This window comes from Amphiprion ocellaris, chromosome 11 (genome assembly GCF_022539595.1).
Source record: "Amphiprion ocellaris isolate individual 3 ecotype Okinawa chromosome 11, ASM2253959v1, whole genome shotgun sequence".
NCBI classification, from domain to species: domain Eukaryota; kingdom Metazoa; phylum Chordata; class Actinopteri; family Pomacentridae; genus Amphiprion; species Amphiprion ocellaris.
The window spans coordinates 31,059,532-31,086,455 of NC_072776.1; the positions used below are offsets into that span (position 1 = coordinate 31,059,532).

General features: G+C 35.9%; 1 protein-coding gene across 2 annotated transcripts; it reads right to left on the reverse strand.

The window, feature by feature from the left end:
• Nucleotides 1-25,894, reverse strand: rubcnl (rubicon like autophagy enhancer). 2 transcript variants are annotated; one of them, XM_023264569.3, is made up of 18 exons: nt 25,768-25,894; nt 25,308-25,385; nt 20,801-20,918; nt 18,362-18,731; nt 16,430-16,644; nt 14,771-14,868; nt 14,182-14,530; nt 12,670-12,715; nt 12,480-12,585; nt 11,646-11,782; nt 11,490-11,554; nt 9,486-9,525; nt 9,305-9,382; nt 7,694-7,814; nt 6,094-6,155; nt 3,333-3,486; nt 2,139-2,229; nt 1-304 (listed from the first exon to the last, which is right to left on the reverse strand). In XM_023264569.3, the coding sequence occupies exons 2-18, from the start codon at nt 25,308-25,310 to the stop codon at nt 192-194; spliced, it is 2,166 nt and encodes a 721-aa protein (XP_023120337.2). In that variant the 5' UTR covers nt 25,311-25,385; nt 25,768-25,894; the 3' UTR covers nt 1-191. The 2 variants fall into 2 exon arrangements, with proteins under 2 accessions (XP_023120337.2, XP_023120338.2); XM_023264570.3 differs by lacking the exons at nt 25,308-25,385; nt 25,768-25,894 and adding an exon at nt 21,011-21,097.
• Nucleotides 25,895-26,924: the final 1,030 nt, after the last annotated feature.

Here is a 26,924-nt window from a genome sequence, read left to right on the forward strand (position 1 = left end):
TTCAGGTAGAATCACTGTTATACTCATTTATTTCCACAGGAAACATATTTTGACAGGAGCTCAGATGTGAGTTTAGAAACGGAGGAGAACAGAAATTATTTACATTCCAACTGTGTTTTCACTTAAAAGCTGCAGTAAAAATAACGCAGCAGAATAATTAAATTATTAAATGAATCTCGAGCTGCAGCTGGTCACATATCACACTTCATGGATCCACCTGGACTTTTTTTCCTTGACTGGATTCGTGCACATTTTGGACACTTTTTCTCTGCAAAACAGTGTTTGTGGAAGCAGGCTTTGCACACTGTGAAAGACAAGAGATTTTAGTTACAGCGGTTCTATATTAACTGTCATATTTAGTTTCCAACAGTGTGAATATCAGTTAAAGCTGTGAAACTATGAGATGCAGCATTCCTGTCTATAACATGGTGAGTGGATACTATTCATGGGACTGGCCGGTCTGGATAGATTGCATATTAAAGATAGATGTAGTAACCGTGACGACGCCCATCGGAGTTTGGAATACGGCCGTTGCCATCTTGGTATTTTTAAAGTGGGCATACTGAGCAAACACAAGGACACTACAGTTAGTAATACAGCAACTTTATCATCTATTTTACTCTGAATGGGGGCATAATTTACCAGATGAATGGTGTGTTTTTCTCAAAAAACCTTCAGACTAGCAATTCAGACCATAACTCAATAGAAAAATGTTTACTGAGGCGAGAGTAATGTCATTTTATAATGGACTTCTATACAATCAGGCCTATTTTTGCTACCAGTAGAGTCGCCCCCTGCTGGCTGTTGGACTGAATGCAGGTTTCCATGATGACCCAGAGGCTCCATCCATCTAATCACACGGTGATGATCGGTATAAAGTTCTTAAATCAGATCTAAACTACGTCTGAAACTAACTGAAACCAGGTCTGACAGCAGATCAAAAACCACATCAGAAACCAGTCAAAAAAGTTCTTAATTCACGGCTGAAGAAATCCAAATCGGGTCAGATACCAGGTCTGAAATTTGATCTAAAACAGGTCAAAGATGTTTTCAAATCAGATCCAAACTAGGTCTGAAACCAGGTAACAAACCAGGTAGAAAAGGTCCTAAATTAGACCTAAACTTGGTATGAAAAAGAGACCATTCAACAAAGTTCCCAAATCAGATTTAAACTAGATTTGAAACTAGTTTCAAACAGACCTGATATCAATGTAAAAACCAAGTCAGAAACTAGTAAGAAAAGGCCGTAAATTAGACCTGAACTGGGTCTGAAAATGCTCCAAACCAGGTCAGATACTAGGTCCAAAATTAGGTCTAAAACAGGTCAGAAATCAGTCCAAAAAAAGCAATAAAATCAGATCTAAACTTGGTCTGAAAATAGTCTAAACTGGGTCTGATACCAGCTCAAAGCCAGGTCAGAAATGATCAAAGCATTCTTCAATCAGATCTAAACCTGTTCTGAAACTAGTCTAAACCAGGTCAGATACCAGGTCTAAAATTAGGTCTAAAACAGGTTAAAAGTAGGATACAAACCTGTCAAAAAAGTTTTAAAATCAGATCTAAAATAGGTCTGAAACTAGTCTAAACCAGGTCTGATATCAAGTCAAAAACCAGATCAGAAACCAGTAAGAAAAGGTCCAAAGTTAGGCCTGAATTGAGTCAGAACCAATCCAAACCAGGTCAGATACCAGGTCTAAAATTAGGCATAAAACAGGTGAGAAAGCAGTCAAAGCAGTTTTATTGTAGTTTATCTGAAATGTTTCCATCATTAAGCAGCTTCTGTGTGTTTGTGTGTTTCAAAAGGTAAACTTTTTTCTATCAAAAACTCCAGCTGACAACTGAAACAACATAGTAGCTTCACAGTAAAAAAGGAAATTCAACATTTAACTCAGAAACAGACTAAATCAGAGGCATTCCTTCTGCTATGACTCTTATTTTTTGGCTCCTTCGGGGCAGGAAGAAGCTGTAAACACCAAGAACACCACTTTTTACCGGTGAATATATGAAGACACTAATAGAGGCAAAAGAATTCATTTAGAGTCAGTCACATTAAGTATCATCTTTTTAGCCTCACATCTCCAAGTGTAATGTTATACTTTGGTTTGGAAATAATTGTTTTTGTGTGTGTTCTCGTTCACCTGTGCAGCGTTTACAAATGTCGCTCTGAAAAGGAAAGATGACGTCTTTCTCTCTGCAGAACTCGCAGATGAAGCCTCGAGCCAAACACAGCTGTGTGAAAGTAGTAAGAAAAGATGTCAAAGCTGAGAGGAGTTTTAACCTCCTGATGTTTTAGAATTTTATACAAACCTGTCCTGCGCTGAAAAAAACACATTCTGTAAAGAAATGGTGAAAAACTAGAAAAAAAATACCAGAAAAAAAAGCAAGAGTGGAATACTGTAACTTTCTAAGACTGTACAAGCTGACAATAACAGCAAATGTATGTAAAATTATAATTTTATGGTCACATTGTTAAAAAAAATAAATAAATACAGATTTTTGATGTGGACGGTGTTTTCCAATTTTCTTTATTTTCAATCAACATGTGAATTGCCATGTTTTTGTGTGTGATTTTACTGAATATTATCTTTAATTCAACAAAACAGGGAAAATCTGTAAAATACCTTTTTCAAAATTATTTACCACTTTTCAGTCCTTAATATACATAATTTATTCCTATTTAAATACAAAAATAATAATAATAATAATGGTCTGAATTTTCTGTCAAATGCTGTGAAGGAAGAAAGTAGCATTTATAAAAATACAGATTTTTTTAAAAATCTTGATTGTAAATACAGTTTTAATTATTCATTTTTTATGGTTTATCTGTGATTTTCTTAAATATTATCTGTAATTTAACAAAAGTTGGAAAATCCGTAAATTAACAGATTAAAAATTTCTCACCATTTTAAAATCCTTAATATATTTTTTCTTTCTAATAGCAGCAAATATTTATGTAATTTTTTTATTTTTTTGCTGAGGTAAATACAGAAATAAAACGTTTTTAAAAAATAAATTACTATTTATAAAATTATATAAACTTTATCATAAAATTTTCATGTGGATCATATTTACAATTTTTTTTCTCTTTTTTCTGTGATTTTACTGCTTGCTATCTGTTGTTATTTATATAATTGATATTATAAGAGCTGGAGATTGACATGAAACAGGAACAGAATCCAAGCTAGAGAATCTTTTGTCTTTAGTTTCTGTGATTTCCAGTAACCGGCCAAATAAAACATCATCATAAATGGAAATCTAGCTTTAATATGAACTGTTTTTGGGGTTAACTGTGTATGTTCTGGATATTCTGACTTGTAAAGCTTCAGACTCACCTGACAGTTTTCTACGTGATCGATGGCGGAGTGCAGCAGGTTTCTGGCCTGAACCACCAGCTGACCCTTCTTCACTCTGAGCAGGTCGTCCATAGAGAACAGGTGAAGCTGCTCCACCAGGTGAACAGGAAGCTGCTCGAACTCAGACAAAGCACTGGAACATGAAGACAGTCGCATTAAATCTGCTATTGGTGCGCAGATGTTCAGAATTTATGGACTTTGTTGTTTCCGCAGAGGCAGGTTTGGAGCTACAGAGGCTTCAGACAGCAGCGGCTCACAATATGATGACTTTTCAGAGCTAAACCAGGTGTACCAGGTCCGATCCAGGTCAAAAACCTGGACAGAAACCAGGTGGGAATGAAACTGGGTGTGAAATGTGGTTCTAAATGGATCAAAAGAGGCCAGAAACCAGTCAAAAAAGTTATTAAATCATGTCTGAAGTAGGTCTGAACCAGTCCAAACCAGGTCAGATACCAGGTCTAAAATCCAGTCTATGACAAGTAAAATTTTTTTTAACCCTCATGGTGTCTTAACTTCCTGTACACTCTCCTCGTCCTAATGGTCAAAAATGACCCGCCTCCACTGAGCCTCTAGAATAGAGCAGCTTAATTGAATTTTCAACCAAAAATCTACTCTGCATGAAGAAACAACCTATTCTGCATCCCACATTTGTGAATTTCTGGGTCTTTTGCTCTTCAGATGGCGAACAGACTGTAATTAATCAGTGCTCACCACTCGTTTTTATTACATCTTACATATTATAAGTGTTTTCTTTACTAACGTAGAAGTTTATTATCACTATTATTGTTGCTAAAGGTACTGCACAGGTGTAAACATTATCTGTTTAGCAAGACAGAGTACTTCTATATCCTAAGAAAGTACCAGAAATGTGCAGGAAGTAGCTTGAAATGCATTTTAGAAGGGAAACAACAGTGTGCTGTATACTATACAATGGAAAGCTACAAAACTCAACTACAAAATGCAAGTCTTCTCACATGTTTTGAATCAATGCTCCCACCCACAAGGTGCATAACCTACAATAACAGCAAGAATAAAATTACAAAGCAAGAATATGAAGAACATATTAAACTCTAATTAGCACGTGTAGAACAGTATGGACACAGTGTGTATGTGGACTTTACACATGTATTTGTCACATGTGCAGCACACAGTATCTGTTACAGTCCTTCTTGTTACTCCTGGATATATGAGATAAATCTGATCTGACCTGCTGAGGACTGAAAACTGAAAACTGCATTCATAGCTTCAGTAAAGAGAGAACAGGTGATGTTGAGTGTCATCAGCAGCACCTTTATAGCATCTGGACACGTTCCCTGTTAGTAAACGATGCTTTCTAGAAATGTTTCATTTGTTTGAAACTGTTATATTGTCTGATGTAATGGAGAGAGCAGTTCCTTGCTGTCCGTCTCTACTATTACTTAATGATATTTCTTGTTTGAAATGAACAATAAATAACAGCCGTCATCTGTTGCTGAGCTCACAGCAGCCAAGAGGATGATAGTTTGCTGCTGGAAAACCCCACATCTACTGTCAACCCAGGAATGGCTTTCTTCTTACAAGGACATTATACAGCTAGAGTTTACCACAGCATGATTACATTTAGCTAAAATCCTAAATATCAACTGTTGGTCAGAGCTGGTAAGAAAAACTGAGAGTTTATTAAAAGAACTACACTTCAGTTCTCATATCTGGCTGTACAGGGAATTACATGCTTATTTCTTGTGTATTTTGTTTTCTGTCCATCTGGTTAAAATGTATAAAATGTTGTACACATGTGTTTGCATGAAGAAGACAACACAAGGGTTAAATCATATCTAAACTAGGTCTGAAACCAGGTCATAAACCAGATAAAAAAAGGTCCTAAATTCGACCTAAACTGGGTTTTGAAGTCTGGTCCTAAATGGATCAAAAACAGGTTAGAAACCAGTCAACAAAGTCCCTAAATCAGATCTAAACTATGTCTGATACCATGTCAAAAACCAAGTCGGAAACTACTAAGCGAAGGTCCTAAATTAGAGATAAACTGAGTCTGAAACCAGTCCAGTCCAGGTCAGATACCAGGTCTAAAAATAGGTCTAAAACAGGTCAAATGCAGGACAGAAACTAGTCCAAAAGTTTTTAAAACAGATCTAAAATAGGTGTGAAACTAGTCTAAACTGGGTCTGACACCATGGTCAAAAACAGGTCAGAAACCAAAGTCCCTAAGTCAGATCTAAACTAGGTCTGATAACATGTCAAAAACCAAGTCAGAAACTAGTAAGGAAAGGTCCTAAATTAGACTTGAACTGGGTCTGAAACCAGGTCCGATACCAGGTCTAAAGTGAGATGTAAAACAGGTCAAAAGTAGGATAGAAACCAGCCAAAAACATTCTTAAATCAGATGTAAACTAGGTGTGTTTACAGCTTCTCTGCTTGGATTTTTAATGTCATGACAGCAGCTTTGTCTATGAAACACTAGAATGCATTGCAGTCTGGCGCCGACTAGTGGCAGAATTAGGAACAACACTATCACAGAGACCAGTCTAACACAAATGGTGTTAAATTACTACTAAAATATTAATTTACTGTCATTTACTTGCAGGTTAATGCACAGATTCTTATAAAATTACCTAAAGTTTTTACAGAAGATACAGTAATATAGTATTTTCTGCAGGGAACAGTAATATTTCATGTTCACAGGGTGAAAGTTTAGATTATTCCAGGACATATTCCATGTTTTAAAGAAAACAGAAAGTTGTACCTTCCAGATAATCTGCAGCTTTTCAGCAGCTTCTTGATGCACAACAGTTGTTCCTGCAGCTCCTGATGGAAACATGAAGAGACGAATTAAACATTCGATTAAAGAGGGAAAAGAAAGAATAAAGAAAAATTAACAAAACAGATTTAAGACTAAAGATTTGTCTTCCACTCGGTCCTTTTATATATATTTCTTCATTTATTTTTTTTTCTTTTTGTTGCCTATCAGCTTGTGTATGATCTTTTTTCTCCATGGCGTAGTATAGCAATATATCTTTACAAAATGTGCAACCAGACTCATAAAGAACTGCATCGTCAGTTGAAGAAAGGTCCTAAATCAGACCTAAACTGGGTCTGAAACCAGCATAAATCAGATCCTATACCAGCAATGAGACCGGTTCAAAATCCAGTCCAGAAACCAGTCAAAAACCATCCTATATCACCACACCGGGCCTGTAATCGAGTCAAACACCAGGTAAAAGAGGCCTGAAATAAGATCTTAACCTGAGTCTAAAACCAGCCAGACAGAGGTTCTAACTCAGACATTAACCGGGTCTGAAACCGCTTTAAATCAGCCTCAAAAACATCTAAAAGCAGGTCAAAACCAGGTCATAAAAACATCCTAAATCTGTCCATAAGCAGGCCTGAAGTTAGTCTAACCCAGGTCTGAAACTGGGTCAACATAAAGTCCAAAAAGATCTGAAATAAGATCATAGCCTGGGTCTTAAACCAGATCAAATACAAGGCCAAAATCAGTCACATTTTGTGTGTATAAGACTGCATTGCATTCTAGTGTTTCACAGACAGCAGCCATCAAGAACTTCTGAATTAGAAGTGGTGCAAACACCAGGGATTGCAACATCTAGTCCTGGTCTGAAACCAATCTAAACCAGGTCCAATACAGGTCTGAAACCAGACTGAAAACCAGGTAAACAAAGCTTCTAAATAACACCTAAACTGGGTCTGAAACCAGTTTAAATCAGGTCTAAAAGCAAGTCAGAAATCAGGCCAGAAACCAGTCAGAAAAGGTCCTAAATCAGTTCATAGCCAGGTCTAGAATCAGTCTCAGCCAGTTCTGAAAAACCAGGTCAGTACAGGCTGGAAATAAGATCTTAACCTGGGTCTAAAACTAGGTCTAAAAAACGATCTTAAAACAGAACTTGATCTGAAGCCAGTCTAAACCAGGTGCAAAACAGGTCAGAAACCAGATCAAAAACCTGCCAAAGAAAGCTTCTAAACCTAAACTGGGTCCAGCACCCTTAAAAACAGACCAGAAAATAATCAATCAATATTGATCTCCTTTGCTTTGTGTTTTTCTAAAGAGTTCTGTAACTTGTTTTTAAAGGTACTGTGCAAATAAAACTACTATTAGAATAGAAACACATTTACACTCTGGTAATGTTCATTTATTCTTTTGATGTTTTGATTTTAAACTTTTATTCTGTCCGTTCTGGTGATTTATTTTGTGTTTTCTCTGCATGCGTCTGTATTTCTGTGTTCATGAGTGATGTTAAAGTAGCACTATATATGAACCTAATGCTTATAAATATGTGTGCAACTATTTATTCTTTAAGAAAAGTCCATAAAATCCGACTTCAACTCACCCTGAACTTGTCCAGCTCCTTCACTCGGCTGTACAGCGTTTTACCGACACAGTTCAGGTCAAACAGCGGCTGATTCCAGACTGAATCCAGCAGCTGCTTGGAGAAATCGCTGACCGAGTATCTAATAACAACATGAATATTATTATGAAGCAACTAAGCATCTGCTGCAGTGAATAAATATCTATTCTTTAACTGAGATCATAGTCGAAATTTACAGGTTGTTTATTTTTTTTTTTTAGCTTCTTAGCTTCAGGTTGCAAATAATTTAATATATTTTAATGTAACTGCAACCTTAATTATTGTGTATAAACATATTTTTTATTATATATTTATCTAAATAACAACAGGTGACTAGTTTAAATAGCAAAATAACGAGCTGTCTGACTGTATAAATGTCAAAAATATTAGTGTTTACATAAATAATATATCATGTGCATAGGGGTAGCAGTCTCCAGTGTGACTGCAAGCTGTAAAATAATAATAATAATAATAATAATAATAATAATAATAATAATAAGTTTATTATTATTATTATTATTATTATTATTAATAATAATAATAATAATAATAATAATAATAATAATAATAATAATAATAATAATAATAATAATAATAATAAAGGAAAAAATACTGTACATATGAAAAATGTGTTTTTAAAAATCTGGCACTCTTGCTTGCAGGAAAAAAAATCAATTTATATTTTAAAAAGCAATGCTTAAAATGAGAACTTTAAGAAAACTATAAAAGAACACAAACAACAACATTCCACAAATACAGTATATAGCTATGATTTAACAACTAAAGCCTCTTATTAGCGTATTTTAATAAAAAAAATTGTTTAAAAATGGCATTTATGAAAGAATATAAAAGAATTATAAAAGATAAAAATCTCTCTGCTATGGAAATGTTGCCATGAAAAACCTGTAAAAATGTGCTAATTTTTAAATACTGCAAGATTCAAGAAAATCCTTTTCATGAAAAGTTGAAGAAAAAAATTATTGACAGGCACATAATGGAACAAAGGCAAAAAAAATTACATATATTATTATTTGCAATGAAAATTCTCTAATTTGATGATAAAAATCTCTCTACTACAGAAATGCTGCCTTTAAAAAGTTTTTTTTAAATACTGCAACATTACAGAACATTTTTCTAATTTAATAAAACGTAAATATATAAATCTAATATCTTTAAATAAAGTATTTATGGATTTCCATGTTTTGTGGTTTGTTTGCTTCTCTCTGGTTATTTAGTATATTTTTATGGTTGTTTAGTGTCTGTTTTCAATCATTTTATATTTATTTGTGTTCACATTCCACTCACTTTTAGCCTTCACCATTTCATATGAATTGTTTTTATCTCTTTCTGATTATTTTGCATCTTTTAATTTTGTGTCCTGTCAGTCATTGGCATCTAGTTTTGAATCTCTTTTTAGTCATTTCTGTCTCTGTGTGGCCCCAATTTCCATCTTTTTCTGTTCCTTTAGTGCCTTTCATGGTCATTTTATTGACGTTTTGGGCAGAGAAATCATCGTTCTGTGGTTCTATCACTGTGCTGCTTGTCTCCATGGATGTAAATCTGTGTTTTATCTGTTTATGTGTGTTTTTTTACCTGCCAAAGTCCCAGCAGGACAGAACTCGAGCAGGAATCACAGCCTCAGAGCCGCTGTGGCAACAATCACAGAAATACCTGACAAATTACATGAAATTAGCTGATTATCAGGTCACAGTAACTGCAGTCATGTAATATTATTGTTGTATTGCTGTAATAACTGAGTAACAACACATTATACCTGCCGAGGTAGTCACAGTATCGCAGCTTCTTGATGTATCCTGTCGGCAGAAAAAGACGCTTTTTATTAGTTTGTACCTGAAGAACAAATGTATCTTCTCCAGTCTCCATTTTTGATACACAATTTTCATTTATTCATTTAAATGCTTTCATTTTTTCTCTATTTGAGTTCATTCTAAGCAAATTTGTTTTTGTAAAACATATGAAATAAAATGCTTAGAATGAACTCAAATAGAGAAAAACATCTAAAGACCTGCAGGCCTCCATTGCCTCAGTTAAGGTCAGTGTTCATGACTCAACAATAAGGAAGAGACTGGGCAGAAATGGCATCCAAGGCAAGAACCACTGCTGACCAAAAAGAACAGAAATGCTTGTCTTTCTTTTGCAAACAAACATCTGAATGACTCCCAAGACTTTTGGGAGAATGTTCTGTACACTGACGAGATGAAAGCTGAACTTTTTGGAAGGTGGCCTAGTCAAAGTCCGGACTTGAATCTGACTGAAACGCTGTGGCAGGACCTTAAAAAGGTCGTTCATGCTTGAAAACCCTCTGTGTTGCTGAATTAAAACAATTCTGCAAAGAAGAGTGGGCCAAATTATTTCCACAGAGATGTGAAAGACTCCTTGCCAGTTATAGAAAACACTTGATTTCAGTTGCTGCTGCTGAGGATGGAGCAACCAGTTATTAGGTTTATGGGGAAATTATTTTTTCACACAGGGCCAGATTTCTTTGAATATTTTATTGTCCTTAATAAATAAAAATCTCCATATAAAAACTGCATTTTGTGTTTATTTCAATTCTCTTTGTCTGATATTTACATTTGTTTGATGATCTTAAACATTTAAGTGGGGATAATATGGAAAAAAAAGAATTTGAGAAGGGACTGTATTTCCGTTGAAGCACTTTATTATTTTATATGTAAGCAGCTGATTTGCAGCCTGATTGACTGACAGTAACTTTGACTCCTACCAGCTTTTGTTTATGGGGGGACAGATGTGGAATAATGAAACGTAAAAAAGTTGTTGAAGTTTTGTTTTGTGCTACCAGCAGTTCCAAAATCCAAAGATGTTGAGGAATAAACATTTAAATTTGAGAAACTGTAAAGAAACGACTGAAATGATTTCCCTTGCTGGACTAGATTCTCGTACCATGTTTTATTGTTAAAAAACAAGATTAACTGTAGAAGTGTCGATAAAATACATTAAATAAATAACAGATATTGTGGCTAATGATGTCAGTAATAGCAGATGCATCACTGTAGTATGAATATACTGTAAATTATTTTTTAAAATGATAACAATCTGCAAAAATGAGGAACAAATGGCTGAATACGTGAGAAAAACATGAGGGAAAAAAACTAAAGAAAACCAGTCTGGCACTCTTGATGATATTTTAAAAAAGAATAGCTGGTACTTTAACAAAATTATACAAGAACACAATGTACATACTACAAATATATTATATTATATCACATCATATGATTTCATATGATATGATGTGATTTTATGTTGTATTATATCACGTCTTATTATATTATTTAATATTATGTTATAATATATTGTTATATTGTATGATATTATATTGTATTATATTATATTATATTATATTATATTATATTATATTATATTATATTATATTATATTATATTATATTATATTATATTATATTATATTATATTATATTATATTATATTATATTATATTATATTATATTATATTATATTATATTATATTATATTGTATTAAAAGAGAGCCTTGCACAAGAATTCCAATGAGCCTAGACTGATTGCACACAAATGACATTAAATAAATAAAAATCTTTTTTTTTATTATCATGTTATCTTATGTTTTGTTTTCTGATGTTATCTTATGCTAAATATACTATGAATCATACATTGTAAACTGTAATAAAAAAAAGGAGTGGAAAAAATATGCTTTTACATTAAAAAAATGAACAAAAAACTGCTGTTGTAAATATTTAAAGTGTGATTTATCAGATACTCACTGGGCTCCACTTCCGTCCCACAACCAGCACACAGGAAGTGCTGTAAAGCCACAACTTCACTGCGTCTGGAAGAGACACACAACGAGCTGCTTTAATGAGCAGCAGGAAAACATGTTTCTGCTTCCTGGGTCCTGGTTTGGTGTTTTTATTCCTGACCTGTGAGTCGGCTGGACGGTGAAGATGATCTGGAATCGAGGTGGAGCCCAGTTCAGGGATCCTCTCATCCTGGTCCTCAGCCGGATCTCCTCCGTCAGGCTGCCGCTGCTCACCGCCACGCCTCCGTTACCCGGCAACTGGCAGCATCATCAGGAAGAGAAAGGTTTGCGTTCAAATCCAGGATGTTTATTCATGTTTACAGCTCTATAAAAATACTGTCAACTTTTTCAAAATCTGTCTGCAAGAGCCAGAAAAACATATCAGATATTTTTAGCTAAATAAAAATCCTGAATTTCAGCTTATTTAGAGGAAACTGTGTGATTTTATGGTCACATAATTTAAAAGAATGAATGATTATTGGTAAAACTGTAGGTTTTCAATGTGGACACTATATACAATATTGTCAACATGTAAATTAATAGTTTTACTGTAGTTTTACAAGATATTATTTGCAATTTAACAAAACAGGACAAAATATGTAAAACAACATTAAAAATCCTCCAACCTTTTCAATTTTTAATATACATATTTTAGCTTGAAAAAAAATGTAAATATTGTACGTGTATATATATATATATTTTTTTTTAAATTATATTATATTGTAAAATATATTATATATATTACACAAAATATAATTGTGTGTCTGTGAGTGTATATATATATATATATATATATATATATATGTGTGTGTGTGTAATGTTTAATTGTGTACATCATGGACTCACCTGGCAGTGTGATTTAAATGTCATTTTTAGAAATATAACAACTAACTATTCACAGTTTCTTTTTGAGCAAACATGTAAATTAGTTTAGAGGCGGTCTGTGTTTTCTGACCTCCTGAAGTGAACTGCGAAGGCTCTGACGTCCTCGTTGAGGCTCGTTGGAAGGAATCCAGCTCCTCCTGAACTCCACCACCAGCTGCTGGGCCAGAAACTCTGCACTGCATTATGGGAAACTGTGGATTAACTCAACTCTGCAGAAATGTACAGATCTAGAGGAACTGAAAATTGGTTGTTTTTCTTACTTTATGACAGAATCTCTGTGCATCAGTGTGGCGTCGACTCCAAAGTCTGAAAATACAAAATGAAACTGTAAGAGAATACAGCGAATCTTAATGCTTTCCTGTATTAGTTTATCAATAAGTTGGGAATATTTTTGACACTTTAATTCAAATATATCACCTGGTGTCATTAAAAATCTATCAGTTAAAGAAGCAAAAGGAAAGGTTCTCTTTAAAAAACAATAAATTGGTTTCTTTTACATGAAAAGTGAGAATGCTAGAAGGAAAAAGACTTCAGAATTATGAAAATAACAGCAAATATCTGTAAAATAATGTTTTTTTATAGCTAATTACAAAAAAACGAATTACTGTTTGTAAAAATGCTGATTTTTGCTATTTTGGTCAATGTTAACATTTAAATTAATATTTTTTCTGTGATTATACTAGATATTTTCTGTAATTTTGCAACAACCAGAACAATTTGTAACATTTAAAATCACTGCCATATTTTGTCTTGAAACTAATCTTCTAAATTTCTACATTTCTGTGAAATCATATTTTTTGCTGATTTAAATTCAGTAATAACTGTAAAATTCTACAGCAAGTATTTAATCTAGATAAATATCACCTGTAATTATTAAAAGTCTGCAAGAAGAATGATTCTCTCAAAACAGCAGTAAGTCAGTTTCTTACACATGAAAAGCCAGGATGCCAGAAAGAAATATCCTTAAGAATTATGAAAATAACAGATAATATATATGAAATAATTACATATTTAGCTAATGTCAGTCATGCTGTGGTCACAAAATGTAGAAGAAGAAATTACTATTTGTAAACTCTCAAAAAAGCAATAAATCAGTTTCTTATACATGAAAATAGAAGTGTTTTTACATATCGGTCCAAATGTTTATGTGTGTATTTTCAATATTTGTAAAAAAATAATTGAGTGATCTTAACTAACACTTGTCTACTGTACACTGAAGTTTCATTAAACATGGGCATTTTTATTGGTTTTGGCCTTTTTTCCACATTCAGCTGCAGTTTTAGGCCACTGAAGGAGAAGCAAAGTCTATATTTCTTGGTCACAGGCTGCTAAACCAAGGACAAAAATACTCTTGGTGAGCAATTTGTGAAGGAAAAAGGACTCTTTCCCCTTTCTGAGGTCACAATAGTCTTTAGACAGGTAGACGCTACAGAAGATTAGATATTATCTATTCTGATGTGACTAAGCAGACTAGTTGTCTCTTCATCAGACTGGAATCTAAACCTAACCTTCTACCAACTATAATATAAACCCAAAGATCAGAGAGAATCCTGAGAACTGATGATTGCATGAACTGCTGCTCTGTTGGTGTCACTTCTCCTGATATCAGTAAACCTTCCTCACAACCGGAGTCTTCTGAGTCTCCAGTGTGTCTCTCTGTCTGCCTCCTCATCCTCTGTCGACATCGCTGAACTTCCACAACAGAAACTATTTGGGAAGTTTTTATGACGTAATGAGATTTCAGTAAAACAACAAATGGAAAATCTTTTTACCTTCAAATCCGCTGTCAGTGGAGAGGATAGAGAGAGTCTTTCCGGGATATTCCATCTCCTCACTTCCTGTTTCCTCCTGAGGTTGTTTCGTCGTCTTTGCGTCTTCGTCTGAACATGGCCGCTTGTTGTTGTCTCTTTCGGCGTCCCATACGCTGTAGTTCCTAGTGCGTCTGTATATTTTACCTATCTGTCTGCGCGTTGTAGTTTCCTGAGTAGAGTTTTTGTGAGTCTGCGTACAAATGTCGCAGTGTTTGTCCATGTTGGAGGTCCGTCGATTGAAGTTCAGAGACCATTTGGCTCCTTCCAGCACCTCCAGCACCATGTCCACTACGATGAAATGAGCATTTTCCTGCAGATATTTGTACAAACGGTGGTGAAACAGTTGGCCATCTTTATCATTATTACCGTTGAGGTCAATCAACACCTTCTCATGTACCTGATAGCCAAGTGTTCAGTGAAGGATTTGTCCTTCTTAGAACAGGTTTTGGTGTCTCCAAAGAGGTTTTAACCAGCACCAACGTAATGATAATTGAGAATATAAAAGTATATGTTTTTCCACATTTGCTGACTGCTACTTGCTAAAAGTTACCTTTTCCAGATCACAGCTGGTCTTAAAGATGTCTGTAGAGAAATCTGGGATTTCACTGCACCGCCGCTCTTTGTTGTTATGTGTTGAGGTTGAGAGGCCTGAAAACAAACAAATACATGTAAAGTACAGCTGAAATGAAATGGTTTCTGGTGCTACTTCTACCGTCATGTTTTAAATAAATAACTGCTATATTGGTACTTTGACAACCTGAATATCTCCACTACTTATTGATTCACATGGTGTGCAAACATTACTGAACAGCATGTCTATTTTTTTAATAAAAATGACATTTTTCATTGAGACACGACAAAAGTAAATACATGACCGGTGAAGAAAATCAAACCTATGTGAGCAGTGCATAAAAATAAAAATAAAAGTTGGTCCAGAAGAAGATTCCAGTGAGATGCTCCTCTGTTTCTTAATTCAGTTAACATCAGGTATGAAAAAATTCACAGAGTGTATTTATAAGCCGTACTTGAGTTTCCAATGACTCCCAGAACTCTGAACTTTCTATGATGGAAATATTCAAACACATAAATCCTTGTGACAGAAAATAATCATGTATTTTGGTTCTTTTGGAAAATTGTCATAGGTCTTCTAGAAACTGCTGGGTCAAAAATATACATCAACTTAAATGATCAGTTCTGGTAGTGATGGATGTTGTGTTTGTAATTTTGTTTAGTTGCTTGGTCTCTTAACATTTTCATAAGTGATTAAAATTGACTACAGGTGAAGACTCCTCTGAAGTGATTCAAAAAGGACCACTGATTAGATCCACAGCCACAAACACTATAGTGAGGAAGTCTGAGGAGCTCAGCAAAGATCTGAAAAAGCAAATCATTGATTGGAACAAGTCAAGAAAGTCATTGGGAGCCGTCAGTTTTGGTGAAGTACAAAGCAGATGAAACAAAAACTGACCCAGTTGAACACAACAACCAGAAATATGTTTGGAAGAGAGAAGGTGAGGCCTTAAACCCCAAGAACACCAAACCCACCAAGCATGGTGGTGGCAGTATCATGCTCTGTGGAGCTGGAGCTTCCACGTTCTTCAGGACAACCTAAAATCATCAGCAGAAGGTTGATCTAGGATGCAGTCGGATGTTTCAACAAGACATTGAGCCCAAACACATCAGACGTGGTAAAGAAATGGTTCGATCAAGCTAGGATGAAGGTTCTAGACTGGTCTCCCCAAAGTCCTGACTTAAACCCATCAAGAACCTGTGGACTGATGAAGAAACACGTCTGAGTCAGAAAGATGAAAAATTTAGTTGAACTGATTCTGTCTAGAGGAGTCAAAGATAAACCAGAAGCTGGTGGACGGAAACCTAAAGAACCGAACTGAGGTGAAAATGGCCGAAGAACATGTAAACTACTGTGTGTATATTTTTGACCCAGCAGGGATTTTTTTTAATAGGACCTGTTGCAAATATATAAATGAACTAAAATGCATGATTGTTTTTTGTGACAAGACGCATGTGTTTCAATGATTCCATTGCAGAAAACTAAAGAGTTGTAGGATAGCAGGGTATCCATGGTAGCAACTTCCAGCTTTTCTGTAGCAATAACCAACCATTTTTATGTTTCTTTACCGACATAAACCACACAGGAGGAAAACTGAAGTTGCAGTAGACCAACCAGTAGTAATAAAATCAGTTTTACCTGGTGACTGAGACCGTCCTTGTTCCTCCTCCAAGCCTCTTTGTCCACAGTCGGGAAGGTAGTTGTCCATCAGGTGGTAGTTCAGATTCGACGATACAGACGTGCAGCGCTGCTTCTCATCCGCCTGAACTGAAACTGAGTGAAGACAGGAGCTCGGTTTGGATTCCAGATCTTCCAAACTACAATCCAGAGAGGCAGGAGATGGAGAGTCCGACCTGGAAGAAGTAATATTTCACTTTAGTCGCAAAAGAACACATGGGTTATAACATTTAAAGTCATCCAGAGGCCTTCTGCTTGACTTTTTTAAAATCACAAACTCTGGATAATTAAAATGGTATCTGTGAAATTTTTCTCTGATATATCAAATACTTTCCAAGATAATTTTATTTTAAAAATTACCCGTCAAACCACTTTCAGCACATGTTTTTGGACATTGAATTTGGTGCTGTTTGAACGACAACCTTTCAGGAACTACTAAAAAAAAAACAGCTTGAAAATTTTCACAGTTATTTCTCATTATTTCACTTAATCATTTTGAAACTCCACTTCTATTTGCAAATTTCTCCACTGTGGGACTAATAAAGGGTTATCTTATCTTATCTTATCTTATTTTGATAAGACTACCTCACCATATTTTAGTTTTTGTGGTACAACTTGTCATATATGCTCAATCAGTTACCAGAATTTAATAAAAAAAATTTCTTTTGTTACTTTTTGTGACAAAATCATTCATATTAATGAATATTCTATATGTTTTTTGTATTTTTCACATGAAGCTACATAGGGTTCAGAAAATATCTTTAGCTGACTTCTGCATTATCAATTTTTCTTGGTAATGTTTGCTCAAAGATGGGACTTACATTTTTTTCATACTTTAACACATAGTCAGAGAATATATGAGCTACTTGTCCAATATTGCAGATTTTAAATCAATGGTATAATGAGAAAAAAAACTGTAAATATTTCAGTTTTTTATCTTTAATAGTTTCTCTAGTTTATAGAGAATTTAATGAAAGCTCAAAGTCAACATGTTCATAACATGTGAGGAAAATGGTATAAGAAGGATGGTTTTAAACTGAATCACAAGTTTAAGTAAGGATAAGAAAGATAAGAAAGAAATTGATGAAAAACAACATAACTTTTGCATAGGGTGACATTAAAAATGGCTTGACTTATTGATTTTCAGCAGAAATTGAAATTCCCTGTTCCTCCCCGCAGTGCAAAAAATCTAAATCCAGCAAATCCACTTTATTTATCATATTAGTTCCTCTTTCTACAAGTGCATCAAGTATCAGAAACGTCAATCACTGACTTTCATTAAGGAAGTCAGGCGCCTATAAACAACTTAATCTGGGATTTCATGAGAAACAAAACATACTAAAGATGTTTACATTTAGCTGTGAAATTACAGTTTAACAGAAAAAAAGCTATGCAATTTTTTCCATCATTTTTTGTGTTTTAAAGTGTGTTGGACAGTTTATCCCATGAAGTTTGGCTTCAGGAGTCAGTTAAAGCCAAACTACACCATGTGGAGAATTTATAAAGACTCTTCTGTGGCGCCATCTAGTGGACAAAGTGTCAAAGTAAAGAGTCATTCGCTTTTTTAAAAAAAATCACACTGTATTATAATTGTTTAGTGTGTATATTGCATATGTGGCACTATATGCCATTTCCAGTTTTAGGTTTTTCATGCCACTAAGAAAATTTGACTAACACAACTTTCTACATCACCTAAACTGATCATTTAAGTTGCTGTATGCATGTTTTTGACTCAGCATGTTTTGTCATATTTCCAGAAGACCTTTGATTAATTTATATTTTTTAAAAATCAAATTCAGGATTGTTTTATTGTGACAAAGATGTGACAGTCACGATATACATGGTCTTTAGAGGTGTATTGAAACTTTTGTTCAGGATTGTGGATGTAGTTACCTTGTGGGATTATCGGTTCCTCCTCCGGTCCAGGTGATGGACCTGCGTCGTCTGGAGATGACTGGACTGCTTCTGGGAAGGTGGAAGTTCTCATTCTCTTTCTGCTGAGGTTCCTCTTTACTTTGACTTTCTATGTCCCGATGTGTTAAATTCCCTTTTCTGACCTCATTACAGTGACCATCAGTGGTTTTGTCATTGTTGTGGAAACTAGAGCTGGATTGTCTGTCCGACTGGGAAGATACGAAGGTTTTCTGATGATTTCTCTTTGGCTGATGGGAAAACGCTGCTTTGGCTTCATGTCTGTCGGTTTCTGGTGGTGACAGAAGCAGAAGTGGGACCGAAGCTGAATCAGCCGACTCAGACATATCATCTGGAGTTTATGGGAAACAAGATGGGGAAAATAAAAGAACAAGGTCAAATCAGAGATGTTATAAGAAACAATGAACACTTAAAAATTCAGTTTTCTCTTTTATAACATCCAAACCAGCAGTGAAAAACCAAGACAATCATGCCTGTGTTGAGGTACAACTGTGGGGGAAAACACTTTTTAAAGCTTATTTCGGACCAAAGACACCTAGTTTAAAAAACAAAAACCATATTTGACTTATGATTCTATACATGGGCACCCTTTTGAAAGCGCTTGGTGTCTTTTGAACCAAAATAAATGCCTGGTTTGTCACCAAAATGGCTACAGAGTAGCGTAAACTGTGATCTAATTGAGAAATTGCGTTACTGCAATTACTGCATATTTACAAATGAACACCAAAGTAAGAGCTGGACCCAAATTTTACAACTTAGAACCAGAACCAGACACAGTTTTGGAGAAAATAAGTTTTTTAACTTCATAGTATGAATATTTTCTGAGTTACGGGCCGTCAAATTAGAGTAGACTGAAATTTCATGTTTTTAACTGACTTTTTCCATCATTTCTAAGCCTCATAACTTCGTCAGTGCAGCAGTTGGACATATGAAACACATCTGAGTTCTGTTAAAAATTGCAACCAAATTAATTTTACATCCACTCCAGGTGTCACCAAAGCTGAAATCTTGTTTTTACTTTTTCTAAAACCAACCCTGAACATCAATATTATTGGATACATCATAGCTTCAAATGCAAAACTGCACCAGTTTAGTGTTGGTGACATAGAGTCATGGAAACCAGCACTGGTAACCTGGATGTGTTTCTGTTTTCTAAAAATTCTGTAGAAAAAAAATTCTAAAAACCAAAAAAAAAAAGTGGATTCTGGGTAAACTTTCAAGGTTCATACCAGCATGTGTGATAGGTGGTTGGTCAGAACCAGTTATAGCAAGTGAAAGGTCTCACTTTTACCTGCATCTGATACCAAGATCATCTTCCAGACACGATTTATTACGTTTGAAAACTACTTTCTAGTACAAACATATTGTAACACTCATGAATGTAGTTTCTGGCTGTGAAATGGAGATATAAAATAATAGTTTTGATAAATCACATTGATCAAACCAGGTTAGAGCATTCACTGTTTATTTAACAGTCTTTCAGTTCCTCTCTGATAGTGTTCAGTTCTTGTTCTCTAGGTTTGTTCTCAGTCTGTTGTCAGCTTGTTTTAGATTGTGAACAACAGTCATTCCATATAATCTTGGTTTCAACCATTCCTTCAGTAAATACAATCTAAATTTTACATTCTGAGAGTGTTGAAAAGTGTTGATGTTAGAAAATTACTTTGACCCAGAAGGAATCATGTCTGGAAGATGCTGATCTTTTGCTATAACTTGTTCTGACCAAACATCTATCACACATGCTGATATGAGGCTTCAAAATTTACCCAAAATGCACTTTTTTTTTCTTTTTTTTTTTAAACAGTTTTCTCTGGTGAAGTATCAGTAAACAGAAAACACATCCAGGGTACCAATGCTTGCTTCTTTGACACTATGGTAAAAACATTACAGAGGCACAATTTTACTTGTAAAACTATGATACATCCAATGATATTGATGCTCAAAGTTGGTTATTGAGAAAAATTGCTGCATTACAAAAACAAGACTTTAGGTTTAGATTGTTTGTGACCATAATATTGTTTTGATTTCAGCTTTTAATAGAACTCTGCCTTTTTTATGCCCTTTTTCCAGTGTATCTTCAGTACCTACTAAGGTATGAAGGTCAGAAATGCTAGGAAAAAAAATGCATATTGAAAAGTGCTGAAACCTGACCCATCCCATGTACTTCAAGAGCTTGTAAGTTCTAAAATAATAATAATATGAAGGTATAATTCAGCAAAATTTCAATAGTTAATGTACAAAAAAATCAAGTGGGAACTTTTCTTCATTTTTTTTCTTGATTTTATATGAAATAACCCAACCAGAAGGTGTAGAACTTCAACGTCCCCTAAATGAACATTCCTCTGGTGTTTCCTGTTGCAGCCATCAGAGTTCCTCCAGGTGTGGCCAAGCTTTACGAACCTGTTTTGGTAGTTTTCTGGATCTTTCCTGAGGCAGTCGTTGACTCTCCATCGTCCAAACACCAGCTGACATATCTGGATCTGTAGAGGGACGACGACATGCCGCCGTAGCTTCCCATCTGTTCAGAAACAAAAGAGAGCGTTTCCCAATCACGGCGACTTCGACACAAACTTCCTGGTGCAACAGAAGCTTCCTGAGAAAACAACTAACCGCTATGGCAGTGAGTGATGGTTGAATCACCTCAGAAAATAAAATAAGGAGCCACGTAAATACACACAACCAGTCCTCACCTGCTGAGATTTATGACTTTAAATACTTTTTATCAGTGCTGCTGCAGTTACAGGTGACCTTTTACCCAAACTGATCAGGGCCATAAAACTAATTGGAGGCCAGTCTGAAGTCTGGGGACAACTGCCCTCATTAACACTGTGGACTGTTGATTAAATTAGTCTACATGCACATGAATGTAAACCTATTTCTGAGGGCAGAGTTTGTTCTAGAAGTTGAGAGTTTGCACAAATGTTGGCTTTTTCAACATGCATCAGTGGAGCTGCCGCTGTGGAGCAACAGAAAATCAGTGACGTTTCCTAAAAAAGGTGGTGAAACATCAAGGTCTGCATTTATGCAACACAGAATCTGTGAATCTGTAAACTAATTTTTGATTTATTTTGTCATTAGTTTAAAACAGTGCACAGCTCAGATGTCATAATTTGACCAGAATATAGCTTCAAACTAATTTCACAAATGACAAAAACATGTTTTATATGTTTCCGATACACAAATTCATCTGTTTTCTATAAACAGTGAGATATGCAGTTCTGTGCATTTAAGGGTTAGATGAGTTTTAAAAGAAGGTAAAGTTTCCTGATTTCAGATTTTGGTTGCTGCAGAAGTAAGAGGACTGAAATGACAGCTTCTGCTTTTGGTTTCCAACCTCCACCTGTGAAAAACAAAGATCTGACGGGGGGTTTCTGGCTGCACTCTGGAAAATCTAGCTGTAAAATCTCTATTACGCAGCAAAGCAGATGCAGTTTTCTGTTAGATCTTGTCAGACAGTTTCATACAGGTTATATAAACTTTAAATAAAAGTATGAATGAGAGTTTATTTACTCAAAATTTGTCATTATAGGCAGAAAATTAATATAAAACGTAGAACTTTGAAGGATAATTGACTTTTTAAAAAAGTCTTTAAACCTCCTGTTATCTTCAAAATACAACCAAATTCTAACAGCAGTATTCTGTTCTACTAAAATACAGTCCAATATGTTAAAATGTGATGGATTTTTTGGGGGTCCAAGCCAAGCATGACCGTTAACAGCAGGTTACTGTAAAACCTGATTGTGTGAATTAATGGTGTGAAAAAGTTTTCACAAGTAGCAACTTCATTTTTGCATCAAACATTGAATTTCTGCATCTTAGTGATTTTTTTGTGCTGCAATTTGTACTTTTTCTGAATCAATTTATGTTGGACATGTTTGTTGTTAAGTGAGGACATCTTTGGAATTTTTTTTCTTTAAGCCTACATTCTAACAGCTGTGGACTGTTTTGCTAGAATGTGGTTAAAAACGTAGAATCTGATGCTTCTTTGGAGTCAAAAACAAAACTGATCACTACCAGCAGGCTACTGTAAAAACTGATGGTGTGAATTAACAAGAAGTTTTCATATTTGCACTGATTAGAATCGAGACTGAATGATTTCCTGCGTTTTAGTGAATTTTTCTGTACCAATTTTTGCTTTTTCTGCATCACTTTATGTTGGAAATGTTTGATTTAAGTAAGAAGATTTTTGAGAAGTCGGGGATGTTTTTGCACAGCAAGGACATCTATGGAAAAGAGTAAATATTTAGTGCCTGAAAGTATTTTTAGAAGGTGTTGACAATCTTTGAAAGTGAACACATTTGAAAGGAAATTGAGAGAATTGGAAGTAAATGAAGACATTTTTAAAAAGTTTCCTTTCCATCTTTAAACCGCCTGATGTCTTCACACTGTAATAAATTACTGTAAAATACAAACAAATTCTAATAATAGTGTTCTGTTTTGCCAAAATATGATTAAGAACTGTATAATCTGATGCTTGCAACTTGCCTTATACTTCATGATTTATTGTTTTAGTTGTTTTTAAAATGTTAAACAGTGCTGGTAGATCTGAATTCTGGACAATAAAGATTAAAGACATTTTTATTTATTGCATATGTCTGCAATTCAGTTGTATTTAAAAGAAGAAAATGTTGTAATTTACAGGCAGTAAGTCTAGTCACAGAATTAAACAGTAGTTCAGTTAAACTCTGCTGTAAAGTCTGTAATCAGTTATCCACTAATTAACTGTAAAAACAGTACAATACTGACATCCACAGCTGCCTGTATTTTACTTCACAGTTACAATGCAGAAAAAACAGTGTTAGATTTTATTCCACTTTAGATATTCAGATGTCTATTTTCACTTAATAGCATCATATAAACCCCAGCGAGTGAAATCAATGAAAGGCTTTCAGACTGTGAGAGAAGAGATGAAAAAGCAGGTGTTTATATCAGTCTGGTTTTCCAGCTGTACCGCTGCAAACAGAAGGGACTTGGCCCGTGTTGTAGAAACTGCCTGGTGGATTGTGGGAGCACAGCTTCCTAGCCTGGACTCTGTCTATGCTAGCAGGCTGAGGAAGAAGGTCAGCAGCATCACTAGAGATCCCACCATCCTGGACACAGACTGTCTGTCCCCCTTCATCAGGGAAAACATTCCAGATGTTAAAAACAAGAACCAGCAGACTGTGGAACAGCTTCTTCCTCAGAGCTGTTGATGCCATCACACCCTCCACCTACTGCCCCACCATCACACCCCCCCCCTACTGCCCCACCATCACACCCCCCCCTACTGCCCCACCATCACACCCTCCACCTACTGCCCCACCATCACACCCCCCCCCTACTGCCCCACCATCACACCCTCCACCTACTGCCCCACCATCACACCCTCCACCTACTGCCCCACCATCACACCCCCCCCCCACTGCCCCACCATCACACCCCCCCCTACTGCCCCACCATCACACCCCCCACCTACTGCCCCACCATCACACCCCCCACCTACTGCCCCACCATCACACCCTCCACCTACTGCCCCACCACCACACCCCCCCCCACTGCCCCACCATCACACCCCCCCCCTACTGCCCCACCATCACACCCTCCACCTACTGCCCCACCATCACACCCCCCCCTACTGCCCCACCATCACACCCTCCACCTACTGCCCCACCATCACACCCTCCACCTACTGCCCCACCATCACACCCTCCCCCTACTGCCCCACCATCACACCCTCCACCTACTGCCCCACCATCACACCCCCCACCTACTGCCCCACCATCACACCCCCCACCTACTGCCCCACCATCACACCCCCCCTACTGCCCCACCATCACACCCCCCCACCTACTGCCCCACCATCACACCCCCCCCTGCCCCACCATCACACCCCCCACCTACTGCCCCACCATCACACCCCCCCCACTGCCCCACCATCATACCCCCCCCTACTGCCCCACCATCACACCCCCCCACCTACTGCCCCACCATCACACCCCCCCCTGCCCCACCATCACACCCCCCACCTACTGCCCCACCATCATACCCCCCCCTACTGCCCCACCATCACACCCTCCACCTACTGCCCCACCATCACACCCTCCACCTATTGCCCCAGCTTTTCTTCTACAAACATATATTTTTAAAATTAATTCTTAATTAATTCACTTATTTTGCAATTAGAAGCAAAAACACAAACTTTTAAGTTGATTGCTCAAAAAAATTAAGCTCCACCAAGTATCATATAATTAATTGTCTGAATTCTAATCACAAGTTTTTAACTTGACAACCTTATTAAAAATAAATCTGCCTTAATTAGATTTTCTGCAGCATTTCTTTAATTAATTAATTAATTTATTTAGCATTTTTATTCACATAGTTGTTACGAAATTCTTTAATTCAACAACAACTAAATTTCAAACAACATTTGGACTGCAGTTGTGTGTTTGAATACTGACTAAACATCTTTTGAATCATCACTGAATCATCTCAATTTGTTCAAGCAGGTTAAGTAGGTAGAAAAAGGACAAAAAACATACCAAGTACATGAAGCTACCTCAGCTTTAATTTAGTTTTTCATTTAATTAATGGAAGTTTTACCTTAATTTACACACGTTAATGCAATTAGTGACATTATTCTGTAAACAAAATCTATCAAAATAATATTTGCAACTGAAAATACTTGTCTAAATCATTAAATTAGATGTTGTTCTTGCAATTAAGTAAGTTGAAAAATTGGATTTAACATTAAATTCAACCTCAAGAAGCTGTTTCTCCCCAAAGCAGATCTTCCTGTATGAGAGCAGAAGTTGACTCTGATTGTGACCGATAACGTCTTGAAAGTTTCCTGTTTCAGTAAAATAAAGTTTAAAAAAAAGCAAAGTGCAGTAAAGCAAAAAGCAGGAATATCAACGATTTATTTACTCACCATGTTGTGAATTCAGTAAAAAACTGGAGCAGCGAGGAAAGTAAGACGAGCTGAAACCAGAACTTCATCCACCACAAGCTGCAGAAAGGAAGAGAGGCGACTTATTATCAGCACTTCCTGTATTTAACAGAGGTTTCTACTTTCTGCAGCTGAGCTGCCCTTTAAAACTGAGAGCAACAAGAACGTAAGAAACACTTTTCTCAAGTCGTTCTCTCACACAAAATTATCACACATTTCCCAAAAGGTAATGAATCTTGCTTTAATCTGGAAATATTTCTAGTGTCATGATGCTGATTCATTCTGCATCAGCTCATGTTTGTACATCTTTCACAACAATCTAAAAATAACTCAACAAAGGTCCGATTTTCCTACAGAATATAAAAATTAAGACAAACAGCATTAAATCAAAACTGACTAAATTGAGGCTGTCTGATAGAAGATAATGTGTTTATTAACTTACATCCAATAAGTCCACAGCATTAGCTACAGGTTCAGACGTTAAAACGGTTCATGTTCCTCGTGGTTAACCTTCACATTCAACTGCAAAGACTCTGATCAGCAGAAATAGTTGTCAGAAAGCAGAAAGACCTCCGTCACGCCAGCTGGCAGCAGCAGCTGGTTGAGCTGAAAGAGGAAGTTTAAGTTGAACCTGAGAATCAAAGAAGAAGGAAAGTAGAAAGAGCACAGATGAAGCAGTTTCTGACTGACCTGAGAACACTGACGAAGAGAGGACTCGAAGTAACACCACTTTTAGAAAGTCAGGATGCTTATAGGAAATGAGGATGCTTTATGGAAGTGTGAATGTTTTTAGAAAACAAGGACATTTTTAATAGTTGGTGGCATTTTTACAGCTTGAGGACTGAGACATTTTGTAAATTGAGGATATTTTTAGTAAAGTTAGGACGTTTTTAAAACTCGAGTAGGTGTTTAGAAAATGGGAGAATATCTTTAAAGGGATAATATTTTCAGAAGTTGAGGACATTTTTGACGAAAACACTGATGAAGAGACGACACTGTGGTAAAGTGAGGACGTTTTATAGAAAGTGTGGACATTTGTAATGAGTGAGGATAATTTTAAACAGTAAGATACATTTCAGAAAATAAGGACATTTTGTCAAGTGAGGACATCTGTAATGCCTGAGAGGCCTTCTGGAAAGTGGGAACATTTTTGATAAGTGACCAATTTTCTAAATTTTTAGACAAGTGAGACCATTTTTAGATTCTGGGGACAAGTAATAAAGATGTATTTTCTGAAAAATAAAGACATTGTTAAAGATCAAGAATGTCTTAGAAAGTGGGGGCATTTCTAGCATGTGTGAATGTTTTTGGAGGGTGGCAACAGTTTTAGAAACATCTTTTTGAGATTTTATGAAATTTTAAAAAAAGAAAAGAAAATGGAAAGACATTTCTTCAGAAATTCTGTGCAATCTTTACTTTTTAAAGTGGCTGTTAAAGGGGATCGTCTTGGTTCTCTTTAGAGTCGGTTCAGTCCTCAATGGTGTAAAAGTCCAGCTGACTCACATGTAATCAGTGATCAGAGCTGCAGATCTGCTGAGTCAGTCAGGACGGTTATGTAATCAGCTGAGTCAGCGCATGCACACGCGCACACACGCGCAC

Coding starts and splice junctions, on each gene's coding strand:
- rubcnl (XM_023264569.3), bottom strand. Junction 12,716..14,181: donor CACTGACAGCGGATTTGAAG/GTAAAAAGATTT, acceptor TTGTATTTTCAG/ACTTTGGAGTCGACGCCACA. Junction 11,783..12,479: donor TTCGCAGTTCACTTCAGGAG/GTCAGAAAACAC, acceptor TGATGCTGCCAG/TTGCCGGGTAACGGAGGCGT.